General features: G+C 58.7%; 7 protein-coding genes across 7 annotated transcripts; 2 read left to right on the plus strand and 5 right to left on the minus strand.

Moving 5' to 3' along the window:
• Positions 1-191: 191 nt before the first annotated feature.
• On the plus strand, positions 192-1535 carry BXZ73DRAFT_48150 (TPT-domain-containing protein; the record flags this gene model as incomplete). Its single annotated transcript, XM_048019998.1, has 3 exons — positions 192-734; positions 786-913; positions 965-1535. 3 exons carry the CDS (start codon positions 192-194, stop codon positions 1533-1535), a joined length of 1242 nt encoding a protein of 413 aa, XP_047877017.1.
• An 813-nt stretch (positions 1536-2348) lies between these two features.
• BXZ73DRAFT_102184 (uncharacterized protein) lies at positions 2349-3899 on the minus strand (the record flags this gene model as incomplete). The annotated part of the gene is made up of 9 exons (XM_048015140.1): positions 2349-2375; positions 2435-2518; positions 2575-2918; positions 2966-3089; positions 3143-3501; positions 3574-3632; positions 3687-3736; positions 3798-3826; positions 3881-3899. The coding sequence occupies 9 exons, from the start codon at positions 3897-3899 to the stop codon at positions 2349-2351; spliced, it is 1095 nt and encodes a 364-aa protein (XP_047877018.1).
• Positions 3900-5964: 2065 nt separating this feature from the next.
• On the minus strand, positions 5965-7750 carry BXZ73DRAFT_90486 (GTP-binding protein Obg/CgtA; the record flags this gene model as incomplete). The annotated part of the gene is made up of 2 exons (XM_048025655.1): positions 5965-7509; positions 7571-7750. 2 exons carry the CDS (start codon positions 7748-7750, stop codon positions 5965-5967), a joined length of 1725 nt encoding a protein of 574 aa, XP_047877019.1.
• Positions 7751-8065: 315 nt separating this feature from the next.
• BXZ73DRAFT_90487 (MCM-domain-containing protein) lies at positions 8066-11309 on the plus strand (the record flags this gene model as incomplete). Its single annotated transcript, XM_048025656.1, has 11 exons — positions 8066-8204; positions 8256-8379; positions 8439-8785; positions 8806-8895; positions 8921-9139; positions 9187-9930; positions 9963-10021; positions 10075-10190; positions 10244-10337; positions 10394-10672; positions 10728-11309. 11 exons carry the CDS (start codon positions 8066-8068, stop codon positions 11307-11309), a joined length of 2793 nt encoding a protein of 930 aa, XP_047877020.1.
• Positions 11310-11974: 665 nt separating this feature from the next.
• On the minus strand, positions 11975-13949 carry BXZ73DRAFT_48194 (alpha/beta-hydrolase; the record flags this gene model as incomplete). The annotated part of the gene is made up of 7 exons (XM_048020008.1): positions 11975-12400; positions 12490-12670; positions 12725-12835; positions 12887-13014; positions 13071-13468; positions 13527-13610; positions 13667-13949. 7 exons carry the CDS (start codon positions 13947-13949, stop codon positions 11975-11977), a joined length of 1611 nt encoding a protein of 536 aa, XP_047877021.1.
• Positions 13950-14223: 274 nt separating this feature from the next.
• On the minus strand, positions 14224-16002 carry BXZ73DRAFT_78192 (uncharacterized protein; the record flags this gene model as incomplete). The annotated part of the gene is made up of 5 exons (XM_048022826.1): positions 14224-14541; positions 14826-14986; positions 15198-15587; positions 15685-15882; positions 15912-16002. The coding sequence occupies 5 exons, from the start codon at positions 16000-16002 to the stop codon at positions 14224-14226; spliced, it is 1158 nt and encodes a 385-aa protein (XP_047877022.1).
• Positions 16003-17203: 1201 nt separating this feature from the next.
• On the minus strand, positions 17204-18738 carry BXZ73DRAFT_102190 (uncharacterized protein; the record flags this gene model as incomplete). Its single annotated transcript, XM_048015141.1, has 5 exons — positions 17204-17560; positions 17897-17953; positions 18073-18411; positions 18467-18538; positions 18592-18738. 5 exons carry the CDS (start codon positions 18736-18738, stop codon positions 17204-17206), a joined length of 972 nt encoding a protein of 323 aa, XP_047877023.1.
• Positions 18739-18977: the final 239 nt, after the last annotated feature.

An 18977-nucleotide genomic window follows, 5' to 3' on the forward strand; every position in this document is an offset into this window, starting at 1 on the left:
CACCCCATCGCTGCGTTCTCCGCCTTGATGAGCAAATGCGGTCTCCGCGAGCCCTCGAGCGACCTTCGGAGCTTTCAAACCATGGCGCATACTTCGACCTCCCCACTCGTGTTCCTGGCTTTGCGATATCTCATCAACTGAGCATGCCAGCGCATAAGATCACAGATGGCTTCGGCTTCTTTGTTCCAGGTATGCAAACGCAAAGAGTTGACCCGTCAGACGCGGGCGACCTCAGCTGGAATCGTTTCGCATCTGCGCAACACAGCCCACGACATCGTTCAGTCTTCCCGCGCGACATCGCAAATACTCCAGCGTTCGTCCTACCTTCACCCCTACTTCCTGAATCCGGCGTCGCCTCCCCTTCTCTTCCTTTCGTTGCTCCTCAAGCTCCGGCCACAATCAAGCGACCACTGGCTACGCGCCGGGGAAAGAAGACGGCGACAAGACGACGCATAGCCAACCCTCAGCTGTTCTGGCTTGCGGCGTACTTCGCCTTCAACCTAGGGCTAACGTTGTACAACAAGGGTGTACTTGTACGCTTCCCATTTCCCTACACGCTCACTGCCATCCATGCGCTTTTTGGGGCTATTGGCGGGGCTATCTTCAAGCGACGAAGGTTGTACACCCCCGCTCGCCTGGATGTGAAGGCCCACGCGGTGCTTGTAGCATTCAGTGTTCTCTTCTCGGTCAATATCGCTGTGAGCAACATTTCCCTGCACATGGTGACTATTCCGGTGAGTTGTATGCGCCCACGAGCCCGTGTACGGGCCCTCATTCGTTCGTAGTTCCATCAAGTCGTGCGCGCCGCCACACCAGTCTTCACCATCTTGCTATCCACATGCATACGAGGCACCCCATTTAATGGCTCCAAATTGATCACTCTAATCCCGGTCATGTTGGGTGTGGCTCTCGCGTACGTCGCATTTCTCCTTTACACTTCTTCATCGCTCACGTCCTGTTGAAGTACCTACGGCGACTACTCCGCCACCACCACCGGCTTCCTCCTCACTCTTCTCGGCACGCTCCTCGCCGCCCTCAAAGCGATCTTCACCAACATCCTCCAAACCTCCTTCTCCCGGGCTTCCCTCCCAAAACTACACCCGCTCGACCTCCTCTCGCGCATGTCTCCGCTCGCCCTCGTCCAGTGCCTCGCCTGCGCCTACCTCTCCGGCGAGCTCGCGCGCATCCGCGCCCTCGCGATCACCCACGGCGCTGCATGGTTCACCCACGCCCTACTCGTCCTCGCGGGCAACGGCGCGCTAGCGCTGGGGCTCAACGTCGTCAGCTTCACCGCGAACGGGCGCGTGGGCGCACTGAGCATGGCCGTCGCGGCGAACGTCAAGCAGGTGCTCACCGTGCTCCTCGCGACGGCCGTGTTCGACGTGCGGGTCTCGGGCGTGAACGCGCTCGGGATCTCACTCGCGCTCGCGGGCGGCGCGTGGTACGCATGGGTGGAGTACTCGGAGAAGGAGCAGGACCGCACCAAGAAGGCGGAGGCGGCGGAGATGCATGCGAGAATGCGCTGGGTCCAATGACGACCTGGCGTTGGTGCTGTTTCGTGCACTTTGCAGGCGATCTCGTTGGGGCATATACTCGGACTGTTCTATACCCACGTCGGTTTTGTACTTTCTTACATCACTAACAAGCTCGCATAGAATCAAGGCTGTCCATCCACAACGTTTGGTGACGATATATGGACGCGCTCAGCGATGGCATGGGCCGGATATCTCTGCAATCTTAGCGTAGACGGACTCTAAGGCCGACCTGTTCTCTCTGTGTGTCATATCATAGCTTTCGCGTTCTGTAGGCCACTCGTATGTATCGTTTAGGGCATGACCCTCGAGTGAAACTGAACCAGTACGTAGACTTCGTTGGACGAAGCTTGAAACCAATCGAAGCTTAAGTAACCCCCTACGGAGTATTGGTTCACGATAGAATCCGGTTTGCAGTCGTCGACACATCTTTGTTATTGAGGTAATCATGATACCAGTCCCGGTCCCGGTCTGCACTCCATTACATGACTAGCACAATCCAGTCTGGAGACAAAAAGCATACATAAAAGAGCGAAAACATGTGTACATGGCGAAACAGCCCGGAAGGCCGTGAACAGGATACGCATAATCGACTATTGACATAGACATAGATGGCACAAATCGAATGTTCACAACAGGATGGCTTCGACGCTTCGGAGGTCAGAGGTCTTCCACATATTGCGCATTCTTGACAGGAGCTTGAGGGCAAGCAAATTATCATCATAGCAGGCAGAGCAAGAGATTTCCCTTTGCCCCATCCATACGATACGTGAATCACGCTGATCAGGCTCACACAGCTTCTGTGAGCCCGTACAATCACGCTTGCACACCAAATTGTCGCCGCTGGAAAGGGTCATTGATGTCAACGCCTAGTAGCGACACCTGCGAGGCGAATGACGCACTAGTTGCATGATCTGGTCGCGCTCTTTAGGTGGGAGCCCGTTGAGCTGTTCGGGGGTCAAGCTGAGCACCTGCATGAGCATATCCTGTATGCGTATAAGCCATCAGCATCGAACGGCTTGAGAGAGTGTCGACTACGTACCCTCTGTTGTTGACCAAGGTCGGGAGCAGCGGCGGGAGCAGCGGGCACTGGCGGGGGTGGTTGAGCATACATGTTCGGCGGAGGCTGCTGTGGGAGTTGTTGCGCGTGCACCGGTACAGGTGGAACCAGCGACGGCGGGGGCCGGTAGTAGCCCGCAGGGCCGGTGGGCGGAGGTGGCATCTGTGGGGACGGCTGCGCGTACATGTTGGGCGGGGGCATCTGGTGCTGTGCGGGCACAGGGGGAGGGATGCCGTACATGTTGGGTGGCGGAGCGTACGGGGCTGGAGTGGGGGCTTGAGGGGGGCGGGCGGAGGGACGACGGCCCCAGTAGCAGCGAGCATGCGCTAAGGAACTGATGAGCCGGGATGGGAGGTACAAGAATGGAAGGGACAAACATTTAGAATTGCTGGGTCGACGATTTTGTGGAGGAGCAGCGCCTGGAAGAGCGCATATCCGAGCTGGGGTTGCGAGGCGAGGAGGGCCCTTGCCTGCTCTGGGTGGGTGATAACGAAAGCCTGCATGCCGTTACTCAGGCCACGCGCAACATGTCCACTACAACACGACTCACCTTCATCTGCGCCAGGACCTCCAAAATCCGGCTCGGGTCTGTCGTCGCCAGCACATGACTGATCGCGTCCGAAGCGTTGGATCCGGGGGGTAGAGGGACGCCTTTGGGCAGGTTCGCGAGGAATGCGTTCGGGTCGTTGCTACGACTGTACCGGTCGTGGTCTCTCTCGCGGTCCCTCCGCTCACGCTCATGTCGCTCGCGCCACTGCGCACGAGTCTCACCGCCGTCCACAATCTCGCCGTGCACTGTTGTCTTGCCCTCTAGGAATGGGTCCGAGTCCGCAAGGTCGATTCGAAGGGGGCGACCGCCGACCTCATAGCCGTTGAGATTGCGCACTGCAGAGGATGCAGTTTCGTGGTCTTAACGATGCGCGGGGGAGGAGCGAATAATGATGAGGGACGGGGCGCGTCCATAGGCCAACTGGGACGTACCTGCGAACTCACAGAAGCCGTACCCTTTCGGCTTGCCAGTGTCACGGTCAAATACAAGTCTGCAGGAGGTACCTGGTTGGCACTTCTTATGACAGAATGATATTTCTTCTCACCTGAGTCCTACAACTTGACCAACACTCTTGAAGACGTCAATCAATTGCTCCTACCGCGGTGAACCCATCCGTTAGGTAAGTCTGAAAGTAACTCGACAGCATGGAACTCACTTCCGCCATGTTGTATGGCACATTTCCGACTAAAAATCGATAATCAGGCCTACGACACCAAGGCGAAGACGGGTAGGACGTACCGAATACCACTTTGCTCATCTTGAGTCGAGGGTGGTCTCAGCACACAGTATAGTTAAGAAACCACCAGCTCTCAACAAGCAGACACTGAAAGAGGTTGGACAGAAAACGATATGGGATATCGGGGAGTGCGTGACTTGCTTGTTCACTCTGGGTTCCGAGTACGTCAATAGTCTTCTGAGTCGGAACGCGAGAGGATGCGTGTTGGCGGCTGGTTATGAGATGCAGTTTCGCTTTGCTAGTGTCTTGCGGAGCTTTAATTTCGGGGCAAGCGCAACAGGCTGAAAGGCAAGACGGCAAGAGAGAAGGTGAAGAGGATGAAGAGGAGTGAGAGGAAACTCGTGCGAGCGTTGCGAACAGGTACAGTGTGTTGCACCGACAAGGCGCGCGTCTTCCCGATACATACATAACACTGCGGGCAGGTGCCCCATTACCCACGACGCGACAGCCTTGTCACAGCGTTGTTAGAGGTTTCCTTTGTCTTCACCGGCGCATAACTATTGCATGACGTGACAGTTAAACTTTTGTTTGCCTTTCGCATCGCTGCCCCACCTCCGGATAGTTTGCCTTGCACATGACTATCCCCTGACTATCCCCTCGACTGCTGCCCCACGTGACAGGTAGACTATCACTAGACTGCCGCTTCGCTACACCTTGACTATCCCCAAACAGATGATCATAGATCCTGATGGAACACCGGTTGTATATGTCACAACGGCTTATCAGGAGGTGCGGACAGAACTGTCCGGACCACGGACCAGTACTAGTTGTATGATATATGTACGAAGTTTATGATTAGCGATGAAAATGTATTGGTAGTAGACTACTACAAGGTGGTAATAATGGGGCTGCAGTAGCTCCGACGCCCCAGCGCGGGACGCACACAAAAGCAGGACCTGGGGATGAAGACGTACCAATCAAAGCTGGGCACACGCGCACGGACTCCGGAGTGGCTCAGCGCGACGTTGTAGGTGTCGTCCGCGGCGATCAGTGTGTGCAAGTGTGCGTGCAGCATGGTGAGGAGCACGGCGAGGGTGAGCGTCGGCGAAGGCGAGGGGGTGGGGTCGATGTAGAGGAACTAGGGGGGGTCCTAATGGAAGAGGCGGATCAAGGCCTAGGGACACAAGCGTGAGGGAGGAACCGGGGTCGTGACTCGTGGTGGGTGGTGGAGCCGTCGTGGGTGACAAGGGGACCTGGAAGGAGGAGGAGGAGGCGATAGAGGGGGCGCGGTGGGACACGGGGGTGTAGTATGTCGAGGGAGAGTGGGAGTAGAGGAGGAGCGTCTGCGAGCCAATTAATGTTCAATCGTGTGCGCAGACGGTGGCTCGTCACACGTGACTGACCCGCAACTGCAAGCGCCTAAACCGTTCACGCCTTTTCGCGGGTACTATAGTAGTACGGGTGCGGGTCAACCCAAAACGACCCGCAGGTTGACCTGGCAGTCGAGGTATAGTTAAACGGCAGTCCGCAGGCGGGGTGGGCGGTAGTTGAAGGATAGCGAAGCGGCAGTCTAGTGATAGTCTACCTGTCACGTGGGGCAGCAGTCAAGGGGATAGTCAGGGGATAGTCATGTGCAAGGCAAACTATCCGGAGGTGGGGCAGCGATGCGAAAGGCAAACAAAAGTTTAACTGTCACGTCATGCAATAGTTATGCGCCGGTGAAGACAAAGGAAACCTCTAACAACGCTGTGACAAGGCTGTCGCGTCGTGGGTAATGGGGCACCTGCCCGCAGTGTAAACTTCCTGCTTATCCATCTTCAAACGGGGCTTATCCATATTTATCCGTCTATAACCCGAGCCTCTTGCAAATATCGCACAACGCTTTTTCCTCCGTCGTAGGATCCCAAGTATGTACTCTTTGCTCTATTTTCTCGCGATATGATCTACCAACACAGTGCATCCACCATTCGCTCGTGGCAGGTGCTCAACCGTCAATATGCACTACACTATGCCGACACGCGCGAATCTGCTTGCTTTTCCCATGAAGTTGCCCGCTCGACGAGCATGAGCGGTATGGAGTCAATATGTGAAGATAAACTAAACATTAAAGCAATGGACTACTAAAGCAGTAAGCGTAGTGGGACACTCAGCTCTTGTCCTTCGCCTCTCGCTCTCGTGCCTCCTCGACGTAGGCTCGCATGAGTGTCACCACCTTTTTCAAGTTCAGACTGAACTTGGCCGACACCGGCACGACGTCCAACGTCTGCTCTGCAACGGCCTCTCCAGTCTCGTCCTTGACCGGGACGCGCATCTCCTCCGCAACGAATGCCTGGAGACGACGAAGCTTCTCCCGTGCTGCGTCGACGTCTTCAGGCGCGGCGCCGCTTCCTCCCAGGAGGTCGGCCTTGTTTGCAACGACGAGGCGCGCCATGGCGCTCATCCCAGGCTTGTACCGCTCGAGCTCCTCGCGGAGTATGCGCAGCTCGTCCCACGGGGCCTCTCCGGCAAGGTCGACCACATACGCCAGCGCATGAGAGCGTTCGATGGAGCGGAGGAACGAGTGCCCTAGTCCAACGTTCACCGATGCGTCCTCGATGAGACCCGGGTTGTCCGCGACGGTGAACCGGAAGACCTCCATGTCATCTTGGAGGGATTGGTCGCGATCGAGAGCGCGCTGTTGGTTACGCGTGAGCGCATCCGCCAGCGCGCCCGACTCCATGAGCTCCCGGTCGCGGGCCTCCTCAAGGCGCGTCTCGTCGTAGACCGCGCCCTCCGTCTCGCCCGTGAAGCCCCCGTCGTCTAAAACCCGTACGATGCCCACGACGGGGTTGAGGGTGGTGAAGGCGTACCCAGCAACTTCCGTCCGCGCGCGTCCGCCCGTGATTGCCCGCAGTAATGTGCTTTTCCCAGCGTTGGGGAACCCAACCAACCCGATGTCCGCAAGGAGCTTGAGCTCCAGAGCGAGGGAGATGCGTTCCCCCGGGGAACCTCTTGTTGCCCACTTCGGTGACCGCATCGTCGGAGAGAGGAAGGCTGGGTTGCCCAGCCCACCCACACCCCCACGAGCGACGAGGTGACCCAATGGCTCTGTTCTCCGATGTCCAAGAGGCGCGTTGGGGTCCTCTGCTTCGGCGGTCTCCTCCGGCTTGTCCAAGTCCAAGAAGACTGAATTCTTCATCTGGAGTCTCCGTACCAGCCGCTTTTCTCGCTCTTGTATGAACATCGCCCGCTCCGCCTGCTTGAAGTCGTCGCGTTGCGTGTTGTCATCGGCGAAGGCAGGGTAATGAACCCACCGACGGTCGCGCATCCGGTTCTTCCGCTCCTCCTCCGGGTACGCCAGGATCTCTGCGGCCTCCGCCTCGAATTCGTCCGGCTGTCGTCGAGGGTCGTCGCGTGGCAATTCGCGAACGATGGTACCCAGAGGGACTCTGATGATGACCGGAGCCCCGTTTCTCCCGTTTTGCCAGGTGCCTTGCCCATTGCCGCCATGAGGGCCCCGTACACGGGTTAATACGGAAGAAAGGCTGGTGAGATGAGGGGTTGGGATGATGTAGACGTCGCTACCCCGTCCGCCGTTGCCACCAGAAGGGGGGCCGTATGGCTTGTAAAGTTCGCGATGAAAGGCAACACAGCCATTTCCACCATTCCCTGCGCGGATGTGAACGATGGTGTGGTCTAGGAAGGACTGGCCCTACGTTTGGCAGAGCGTAAGTCAGCCAATGACATTGATGAGAGCGAGAACAGTGACAGACATTTTGTTTCCGTTTCCACTCCGTCCTTCTCCTCCTCTTCAGTTCATCTTCGTCATGTTGGCTGTCTCGTGCAGCAGACGAAGGACCTGCGGCCGGAATCGAGGTTGTAGAGTAACACCGTCCGGCGAAAGCGGTGACACTGTGTGCTCTAAGAGTCGGAAGAGACTTTGAGCAGAGCATCCAGTGTCAAGCCGGACAAGGCGATGCGCAAGGAGGGAGGAGGAACCAGAGACTCTGTTGGTCAGGCCGCTTGGCTTCGAGGTGACCTTGCTGGTCAACACGTGATCACAAACGCGCGGGAGCGAAAAGACCTGCCCTGAATCTCATATCGACGCGTCGCGCCCACCGTCGCGACTCTCCGCGTCTTTTCACCCTTCCCCTTCCCCTCCCAGCACTTGTTTGACGCGTCAAGATGTCTTCACCACCTAGGGACATACCGACATCTGATCTGGAGGATGTCGAAATGCAAGTAGACGACCCGAGGCTGAACCATCAATGCCGAATGCTCCCCCTCGTGCGCCTCTGTTTCTAGAGGGCACTCCGTCCGTAGCGGGGACGCCTCATCGGAATGCGGTCGCGCAGAGAGCCATGGGGATGAGTACTCCAAGAAGGCAGAAAACGCCTCTTTTCGCTCGTGAGTCCATACTCTGACCACCCTCAGACCGTATCTTGACGATCAACCCAGCCGGGACTTCATCCCCTCTCCCATTCCCGAGCTCCTCCCCAGTGAAGCGAACTCCTGCGCGGGCACGAAGACTGGACTCCGACGTTCCTGGCTCACGCGATTCGGAGCCTCTCGCCTTCCCTTCGTCAGTGCAATTCATTCGCAAGCGATTGCTGTTTGACACTTTCTCGATGTGATCCTCAGGACTCCGGCTTCTGCTGCAGCGACACCCAAGAATCGCCGTGGCGACATCCACTCCTCCTTCAGCTTCACCCCGAGCTCCCGCCGTTCCCGTGCGCCACGCGAAAGAAGACCTGCCCATGACGATTTACGGTCCGACGCGTCTCACCTCTCACTTCCCGCTTCATCCAATCTCAACCTCTCTATTCCTGCTGTTCCTTCCGACGACGAAGATGACAACGGCGAGATAAAGGCTATCTGGGGTACGAATGTCAACGTCGCGGAGACGATTCGAGTTTTCCGTGGGTTCCTGCGTGGGTTCAAGGTCAAATATCGCATTGCCTACGACCGCGAACGCGGAATCCGAACGCGTATCCTTTCTTCCCTGAAGAGGGAGAAGTGCTCCTGTACGAGGGGTACCTTCGTCGCATGCGCCAAACCGACCAGAATATCCTCAACCTCGACATAGACAACTTGCATCGTATCCCCAAGCCGCAAGCTCCAAGTGCTGTTGATCAAGTACCCCCAAGAAGTCGTGCCAATGATGGATCAAGTTCTCAAGGACCTGATGCTTGAGATGGCAGAGGATGATCACGAGGCGGGTATGGAAGGGATGCGCGGGAGTGCAGGAGAGGAGGAGATTACGAATATATACAACAGGGTTTACAACGTTCGTCCTTTCGGTGTTCCCCCGGTCAACATGCGCGACTTAAACCCAGCGGTACGTCGCAAGACTCGTGTCGGTTCTATCATCGTTCCTGACACCTTGCAGATACCGACAAACTCGTTTGTATCAAAGGTCTTGTTATCCGCGCAACCCCCGTCATTCCAGACATGAAGGTTGCCTTCTTCCGCTGCCTCGCATGCAACCATACCGTGCAGGTCGAGATCGAGCGCGGCAAGATCGACGAGCCAAGGCGCTGTCCACGCGACGTCTGCGGCACCCTCGGTTCCATGTCCCTCGTCCACAATCGCTGCGACTTCGCCGATCGTCAGGTCATCCGATTGCAAGAAACTCCCGATGCTGTCCCTGACGGCCAAACTCCCCATACAGTCTCCCTCAGCGTGTACGATGAGCTCGTGGACGTCTCCAAGCCCGGCGACCGCCTCGTCGTCACTGGTATCTTCCGCAGCATGGCAGTACGCGTCAACCCGCGCCAAAGGACTCTCAAAAGCCTCTTCCGGACCTTCATCGACGTCGTACATGTCCGTCTTGGCGCTGAAGATAGACTAGGCTTCGACCGGAGCACGCGTCAAGCCGGTGGTGACCGCATTCCTGGCGTTGGGGGCGTCGCAGGTGGGATCGACATGGACGACGACAACGAGAACGCGGTCGAGCGGCAGCAGCGAGCGTCGAAGCGAGAGGAGATGGAGACCAGATTACGTCTGCTCAGCCAGAGGGAAGACATCTACGAGCTGCTCGCGCGCTCGCTCGCCCCTTCTATCTACGCTCTTGAAGACGTCAAGAAGGGCATTCTCTTGCAGCTGTTCGGTGGTACGAATAAGAGCATTGCACGTGGGGTGGTGGTGGTGGCCCGAGGTATCGAGGCGACATCAACGTGCTGCTGGTCGGTGACCCTGGTGTCGCTAAATCTCAGATCCTTGGTGTACGCGGTTCTCTTTCATGCCCCATTCCTGCACTGACACCCCTTGGCTTTAGTATGTCCACAAGATCGCCCCTCGAGGAGTCTACACTTCCGGGAAGGGTTCTTCCGCCGTCGGTCTCACCGCCTACGTCACGCGTGATCCTGATTCGAAGCAGCTTGTCCTTGAGAGGTGAGTTATATGCGTCATTTAAGAGTGTGCTCGACTTCATATTTGATTATCAGTGGTGCTTTGGTGCTCAGTGACGGGGGTGTCTGTTGTATCGATGAATTCGACAAGATGTCAGACGCGACTCGTAGTGTGCTCCACGAAGTGATGGTTAGTTAATCTCTCTGCTTCTTCCTGTTTGCTCTGTGGCTTACACGCTACTGTAGGAACAACAAACCGTCTCTATCGCCAAAGCAGGCATTATCACAACCTTGAATGCTCGTACTTCTATCCTCGCCGCTGCGAACCCTATCGGCTCCAAGTACAACCCCAAGCAGACAGTGACACAGAACATCGATCTTCCGCCCACCCTCATCTCTCGTTTCGACCTCCTCTACCTGGTTCTCGACGACGCAGACGAGGCGCTTGATCGCCGGCTCGCACAGCATCTCGTTTCGCTGTATCTCGAAGATGCTCCAGAGACCACCCGTGGAGTGGAGCTCCTGGTACGCTTCCCCTACTCACGCCTCAACTCGATCGATGCTCATCAGCGCACCCCAGCCTCTCGAGGAGCTCTCCGCCTACATCTCCTACGCCCGCTCGCGCATCACCCCTACTATCACCGAGCCCGCAGGGGACGAGCTCGTCCGTTGCTACGTCACGCTCCGCAAGGCAGGCGAGGACCCGCGCTCGAGCGAGAAGCGGATCACCGCGACGACGCGGCAACTCGAGAGCATGATCCGCCTCTCAGAGGCGCACGCGCGCATGCGTTTCTCGCCGTTCGTCGAGCTCGACGACGTCAAGGAGGCGTTCCGACTCATGCGCGAGGCGATCAACACCTCCGCACGCGACCCGACCACGGGTGAAATCGACATGGGCCTGCTCGACACCGGCATCGGCCGCCAGCAGCGCAAGATGCGTGGTGACCTCCGCCGCGCCGTGCTCGCTCTCCTCGCTGCTGGTGCCGGCGCCGCGCGTGGCGTGCGCTGGGCGGAGGCGCTTGCGCAACTCGAGGCGCAGAGTAGCGTCAAGGTCCCGCCCTCGGACTTCCAGGAGGTCATCAGAGAGCTCGAGCAGGAGGGGCTGGTGAAGGTCACGGGTGAGCGCGACCGGCGGATGATCCTTCGGGTGGACGGCGTATAACAGTATGCTGGTATGGTATGTGTATATCTCTGTTGAAGTCTGTTCTGATGTATCCAGTATCTGTACTAGTTTTACGATTTGGCTCTCACAATGCTTTCATAGTGCTATCTACCTCCGATACTACTCGGTGCAGTGGCTCATCGTTCCGAGCCCGCAAACCATGATTCGGTGGCACTGGAAGCGAGGACATCTTCCACGCGTCCGAACAAAACCGTCGCGTTTGCTCACCCCAATCCTCTCATGCTCCGGGATGTCGATAAGAACGTCGTCAAGCTTTTGGATGGAATATTTGGAGCCGGACGACTACACGGCCAAACCACGACATTCTCCAAAGATCGCATGGCCGTCTTCGTCTTCAAAGGGATCAATGACGACCTCGCAAACTTCCACTGAGATGTATCGTGTATCCATGTCGTAGATGAGGGGGCACATTGGATGAGAGCGAGACTCTGGACAAGGATGAGGGGCAGGCCATCGCGCGCGGGATGGACGCCGGCGTGCTCCCACGTTCTTTCGGGCAGAGTTCGTGAATGCACACAAGCGCAAGGACGACAATGACGCGGGGAAGCCGATCCAAGATAATCATTCCATGGGTGATTACGCGTACAGAGACCAGCATCCAGCGTCATGGGCAGGCGAGCGACCGCGTCGGAAGCCCAAGCCGCTCACGCTTGCTGGTGGAGCGCCTTGGTCTGCACAAACGCGCACCGCTTCCCCTCGAGCTCGGGCTCGAGCTCCGTGGTGACCCCGCTGACGGTCGTGCTCTTGTCCGCGGGCTCGTTGAGCACGATCCGCATCGGGCTCGCGGCCGTGTACGGCGGCCACGCGGGCGAGCGCGCGAGCTTGTGCGCGCTCGGGTCCGCGGCGCGGACGAAGGAGAGCCAGTAGGCGATCAGCTCCGCGGCGAACGCGCGGTCCGCGTCCGTCTGGGGCTGGAACGTTGTCGAGCCGTTGAAACCGGTCGAGGTGCCGAGGAACATCATCCAGTTCTCGGACGAGTGGGTCGTCGCGGCGGCGCCGTTCACCGGCTGGTTGTAGCGGTACGTAAACGCCTTGTTCTTTTTCGCCGCGGCGCGGCCGACGATCTTCCGCTGCGGGTGCGATTAGGCGCGCGGAAGAGAGAGCGAGAGCGAGCGAGTGAGCAACGGGCGACGCGGGGAGGGGAAGGAGGGAGACGTACGCCGCAGATCACGTCCGATTCGCCAGTCGCGACTTGGAACTGCTGGGCGGCGGAGTTGAAGTCGCTCAGGGGATACTCCGGGAGGAACTCCTCGAGGTCCTGCTGGGTGAGCGCCGGGAAGTAGAACTTCAGCGCGGCGGTGATGTTGGTGCCACTCGACAAGGTCTCGTTGGCGCATGAGCTACGGAATATTATCAGTCCAGACGTGGTGGAGGATGTACTGCACTTCACTTACCCGGCCATGACGGGCACATCAGCAAGGTGGCCCTTCTCGAGCGAGACGGTAGGGTAGTCGATGAAGAGCTTCTTGTCGATGACGGGGTGGAAGGAATGGTAGTGTCCAGTGCTGCAACGGCTGTCTTAGACTAGAAAGCAGACTGAGCGATGAGCAACTCACAAGTTGTACATGACAAGATCCTGCGCACGGGACAGCGCACTGATGTCAGCAGAACGGAGACATGCCATCTTCTTTTCCACAGAGCCCGAGCCGCAACCCGCTTGCGTGGAGTAGTAATTGAACATATCCTTTCAGGTACAAGTCAGCATCGACAACAACATGAGCATACTGCCAGTGGACTTACCCTTTGCTGTTCGACTTGAGGGAGAGGCGTGCGGTAGATGCTCTGCAAGATCGCACCATGGAAGCGTGGCTTCTCATTCGCGACGAGGTGGAGCTCAATCGACGCGGCACCCGCACTCTGGCCGTCGATGGTGACCTTGTTCGGGTCGCCGCCGAACGCGTCGATGTGCTCGCTGACCCACTCGAGGGCCATGCTCTGGTCCTTGAAGCCGGCGTTGAGGTCGCCGAGCGACGGGTTCGTGAGCATCTCGGGCGCGGTAAGGAAGCCGATGGAGTTAAGGCGGTAGTACACCGACGCGATGACGACGTTCGGCGACTGGTGGATCCAGTGGTCGTACGGCCAGTTCGCGGGGTTTCCGTAGACGTAGCCTCCGCCGTGGATGTAGACCAGGACGGGCACTGCTCAGCATGACGTCATCAGCACCGTGCCGCGTGTCAACGGACAAGAGGGGCGTACAGTTGTCTCCCTTCTTCGCGCCGGCCGGAGCGTAGATGTTGAGCTTCAGGCAGTCCTCGCTCCCCGCACCTCCGGCATCACCAGCTACAGAACACGTGTGCTCAGCACATGCGCTCGCGTATCATAAGTGGGATACGTACCACCAGTGCTTCCTTGAACGCAGAACTCTGGGTTCTCGGTAAGGTCGATAATCTTGCCCGCCGACTCAGCGGTCACCCGAGATGTGTTGAGTGGGAGGGGGGCGCGGAAGCGAAGGTCGCCCACGGGGGGCTCGGCGTAGGGTACACCGAGGTACGCAACCGTGTCAGGGAACGACTGGTTGCCGCGGTACTTGGCGTAGCCCGTGTCGACAATGTTCTGTGCGGCGGCGAGGCTAGCGGCGAGCCCGACGAAGGGGAGCAAACGGGTTACGCTGGGGATCATGGCGGACGGAACGACACCAGAGAGATCTACAGGAAAGCAGAGTCGGAGGGGTCAGCGAGGCAAGACGCGTCGGCACTTGGGGATCACGACCCGGCGGTATTTGTACTGAGAGCGAGACGTATGGCAAGCCGGAGTGGACAGCTTCGAGCGCCCACCCTCATCAGCCCTTGCCACGTGGATTTCCTGATGGCACCTCTGACACTCCTCTCCAGCTGCAATACCATCTATCCACAATTTATATCGCCGTCTACATACTAGTCTTGGACGACCTTGCTCACATGTTCGCGGGACCCGTGTCTACCCGTGCATGCCCCGACCGTGCAAGCGCCTTATGGGAGACGCATCCAACCTCCTCGCGTCGCCTCCGCTCGCGCGACGCGCTGCCCTCCGCCTCCTCCACCGTGTCCCTGCCCTCCGCCTCATCCCGTGGATTTGCCTCGCATCGCCCACCACCACCTCCGCGTCGTCCCCAGGGCCCAGGGACACGCGTCTCCCGCTCCTCCTGTCTCGCCTGCGGCCCACAGCACGCCTCGTCCGCGCCTCGTCCGTCGTCCGTCCCCGCGGCATCGTTGCGCTCGCGCCCACAGCCGTTCTATCCCGCGACCCCAAATTCTGGTGGGTTTTCCTGCTTTCCTCACCCATCTGCTTCTCTCTCTGCTCCTCGCGTTACCCCTCCCCCGCGCTGGCAGCGCCCCCCCTCGCCATGGCCTCGCCCGCGTCGCCCAGGCGCCTTCCACCCGTCCGCGCGGTGCCCCTCAAGGCCTCACGGCTGCTCCGCGCCCTACGTCTCCGCTCGCTCGCTCGCTCCCCACACTCGAGACGACACGTCGTCCACAGCGGCACAAGCAACCCCGGCTGGCACCCTCCTGCCTCCACCTGGCCCTTCACCTCCGTATCCATGTCGCACACCTCGACCTCTGCCCCCTCCGCCTCCGCGTTGCCCACCTCCGCCCGCGCCGCGGCCTTGTCGCCCACCTCCGCGTCGTCCACTTCCGCGCGCGTCGCCCACCTCCTCACCGCCCACCGCCTCGCCCGCGCTGCGCTCCTCCGCGTCGACACCCACGGCATGCGGAGGACGTCTACCCGGACGTCCTCCCCCCGGAGATGGGATATTGGGGTCGCCATGAGTTACGGCGACCTCTTCCTTGTTCGGTGAGTACGCCCACCTGCCTCACCCCCCTCCGCTCTCCTACATGCCCAGCTCATTCGTGCGGGGACGTCCACATCGCCCGCCTGTGCCTGCCCCACCCTCCTCCGAAGCGTCTTCTGGCTCCGCGTCATCTCGACCCTCCGCGTCATCCTCCTCTGCACCGGCCTGCTGCGCCTCTGAGTCGCCCGGCTCCGCGTCGCCCACGTCCACGGCGCCCACCACCTCGTCGTCCGCCTCCGCACGCGTCACCCGCGTCCCCATCGCCTGCGTCCACCCGTGCCTCCTGCACCGGACTCCACCGCCTCGCCCACCTCCAGTTTCCCTCCGCTCGCCCATGCCCGGCGCACCACCCTCCACATCCGCGTCCGGGTCGGGCGCGAGCTTGCTCGTCGCGTCAGGCCATGGCCTCCCATCGTCCGCGTCGATGTCCGTGCTCGGGCTTGGGCTCCCGCATCCACGCCCCACCATGTTGCTCACCTCAGGCAGCCCTCCCCGCACCCCCCGCACACCCCCCTACAGCGCGCACTCAACACTCGCCCCCGGCTCCGCCCTGCAGACCCCCACGCGCGGCGGAGACCTGCACACCGCCTCGCCCGCCTCCATTCGGGTCGCCCTCCGCCTCCTCCGCCTCATCCCGGTCCTCCGCCTCGTCCTCCCCCGCGCTCCTCACCTCCCTGCACGCCCGCGCGTCGCTCTCGTCCACGCCGCCCTCCACCTCGTCCGTCTCCACCTCGTCATCCTCCGCACCGCCCTCCTTTGCGCCCACGTCGCCCTCCTTCACGCCTGTGCCGTCCCCTCCTTTGCACCCACACCGCCCTCGACCTGTTCCCCCGCCCGCTCGACTGCGCCGAGCCCGACGGCGTTCTCGCGTACTCCGGTAAGCACTCCTTCCTTTCCCTTCATCGCGCCCCCTCCTCCTGCTCAAACCGCCCATGCGCGCTCGCGATGCAGACCCCGCTCGATGGCACGCGCTCAACCTCCGCGCGTGTGCCTCCCTCACCACCCTCGGGCTCTGCCATCGGGATCAATTCCATCCCGGCACGAGCCATCGACTATGCCACCGACACGGGCTACACCGCGAGGCGAGCCGCATGGCACGCCCACACCTTGGGTGGGACGTCCCCGCAGCGGCGGCGGCGGCGGCTGCACGACACGCCCATGCGTGACGCGTCCAGTCCCCTGCGCTCAATGTGCCTCGTACAACGGTCCTTCGGCCATGCGTCACCTGTAAACTATGTTGTGTACTAATAGTCACTACTTATAATCTTTGTGTGATACTAGTACAGTACCCGCGGGTGACCCGTGGAGGGTCCGTACCCGGGTAGACCCTCGGGCTGAACCAGCGGACCCGCGTGGACCCTTACCCGCGCTCCACGGGTCACGGTATCTGCGGGTAAGGGTAAGGGTAGCCCTCGGACGACCCGAGGGTTACCCATGGTGATCCCTACACGGTGACCCAACACATCCCCTTCACTGCACCCGACATATTCACTTTGCTGCGCTCAACACATCTGTATCAACATGATCCACTCGTCCGTCTCGCTGGCGCGCTCAACACGTCCGTTTGGTCCCAGTCGATGCGCTCTGCGCCGGCGGCCGCGGAAATCCTTGGCCTCGAGACGCTCCGAACACTTCCTCTTGTCCTGCCAGCCTCGGAAAGTACTAAGGATTGAGGTAGAAGATGGCGGACGAGAAGACGATGATGACGTGTGAGAAACGGTTCAAATAAGGTGCAGTACGTGACTACCTAGGCTGCCAGTGAGGCAGAATACATACATCTAAGTAGCACCACAAAAAGCGCAATCACAGGACCGTGTATTGTACTGGGTATGAGTAGGATGAGTGCGGAAAAACCCTGCCGGCTTGCCAACAAGGAACTCGAGAACGTAAGCTTTGTTGAAGAATACCCCACTGATGCGGCCGGCAACAAAGTACTTCGGCTTTCTGATAACTCTGCCATTTCCGAGGATCTTGTACGGAGCTGGCCACCATGGCGTCACTTTGTGAGCCAACTGGCCTGCAAACATGATGAACACATGCCCAGCCAGGTACCTCATCATTGTTGGCTTGTCAGCTTCCAATTTTCAGAGATTTGTTGAATCACTCACTCGAAAACAGTGTCACCAAGCTGTGGAATTTGCATATGGCCTCCTACAAAAAATCCAACTGGGAATGTGACGGTGGGCCCGCCATCCCCACTGTCACAGTGCAAGCCGACATCGAGCTTCCAGACGACGGCTCGGTTGAGCCAGGGTCCGTTATCCTTGACCTGGAACCAACGACCGGCCTTGAACGCCTCCTTGTATGTCTCATAGCAAGCTGGGAAAGAGCCTTCGAAGAGCCCTGCCAGGAAGGCGGTGAGCTCAGCGGTGTTGTTGTACCACGTCAGCACTGAGATGTGCTTGCGACGGCCGGACGGAGTGTCGTCATTGACATGGGTGTCCGTACTGGGAGTGAGAGGCTGAGTGGACGATGAGGACGTCGATAAGTTTGAGATGAGGTTCGAGAATAAGCAGTGGTCTCACTCCTTTCGCCTTGCCGGTTTGCATCCAGCAATGACAGAAATGAAGATTCCCACCGTGACGATGATGATCTTCAGCTTCATTGCGATAATTATGCGGGAGAGCGGCACGAATCGGCTTCGGATGGCGTTTGCATGCGCCACCTTTGCGTTTCTTCCGTCGAGGACGTATGGCAGCTGCCAGATTTTGAGTTGCCGCAAGGAATTGCTCCTGCATACGCTCCTATGTTGTGTCAGGTCACAGTTCAACTGGATACATATTACACATAGACGTACCGGGATGCCGTCACTCCTAACGGTGACATTCGGGTCACGACAAGCCTCAAAGAGGTGCTGCGTGGTCCGATTAGTGTTCCCCAATTCAGAAATAGGCCTTGGGGCACGACTATATGTCTCCTCCTGACAAGAAGGCTTGTTTCAATCGGCAGGAATATGCGCACTGATGAACATACCTGTTCGCCCTGAAGGTGTTCACCGAAGTAAACACCTATGGTGGTACTGTCACTGTCGATGATGGTGGATGAACAGGGGGTGCGATCTTTTGGGAGGAAGGTGCGCTCCTTTCGAGTGGCCTGGGCTATGACCCTGTTGGATTCCTTCCCAAGAGTCACCCAAGATTTGTCCAGTTGATAAATAGGGGCCGTGTCTCGGACTAGTTCGGCGTGGCGCTTGCCGCGGGCGTGGGCACGCTCGAGCAGCTTCTCCATGCTGCGAGGTCGGCTTGGTACCTTTTCTTTCAAAAGATCTTCTGGAGGTATCACGGGGATGACGTGCAATTGACCAGCAGGTATCTGGTGTGGGGGAGAGCGATTGGTACAATGCCAGGACAGTGTGAAGGTGCTTCACCTCAGACTTGACCTCGTCAGTCAGTTCCTGTGGGTCGGGCTCAACTTGCCTAAGCTCCAAGGTGCTTTCGAGCTATCCAAGATTGTTTAACTTGGCATACAAGAGAGCAGGGACACGGGACGCACCACCTCATCCTTACACACGTCACCTGTCGCCTCTTCAGCGGCTCTCCGAGCTTTGTTGGCTGCGATCTTGTGACGCTTCTTCTTGCTCTTGGTATTCTGATCAGAGAACTTCTGCTTTTTCAGAGCTCGATTTGACAGCTGTTCCATGTGTGTTGGAGGAGGTGGATAGGATGATGAGTGTCAGTGTAAAGGACGCCAGTGTGCAACGCACACCACCCACTGCCGGGACCCTCAATGACGTAACTAGTCGGCGTGCAAAAGGGGTTCCGGTATGAAGGAATAGTACACATGTATCGACGTTATATTCTGTAGACTACTACATCATGTTACATACGCACGTCCTGTTCGGATGTGCAGAAAAGAGTCCGGGTGGCTCAACTGTATTG

This window comes from Epithele typhae (genome assembly GCF_022376455.1).
Source record: "Epithele typhae strain CBS 203.58 chromosome Unknown BXZ73scaffold_30, whole genome shotgun sequence".
NCBI classification, from domain to species: domain Eukaryota; kingdom Fungi; phylum Basidiomycota; class Agaricomycetes; order Polyporales; family Epitheliaceae; genus Epithele; species Epithele typhae.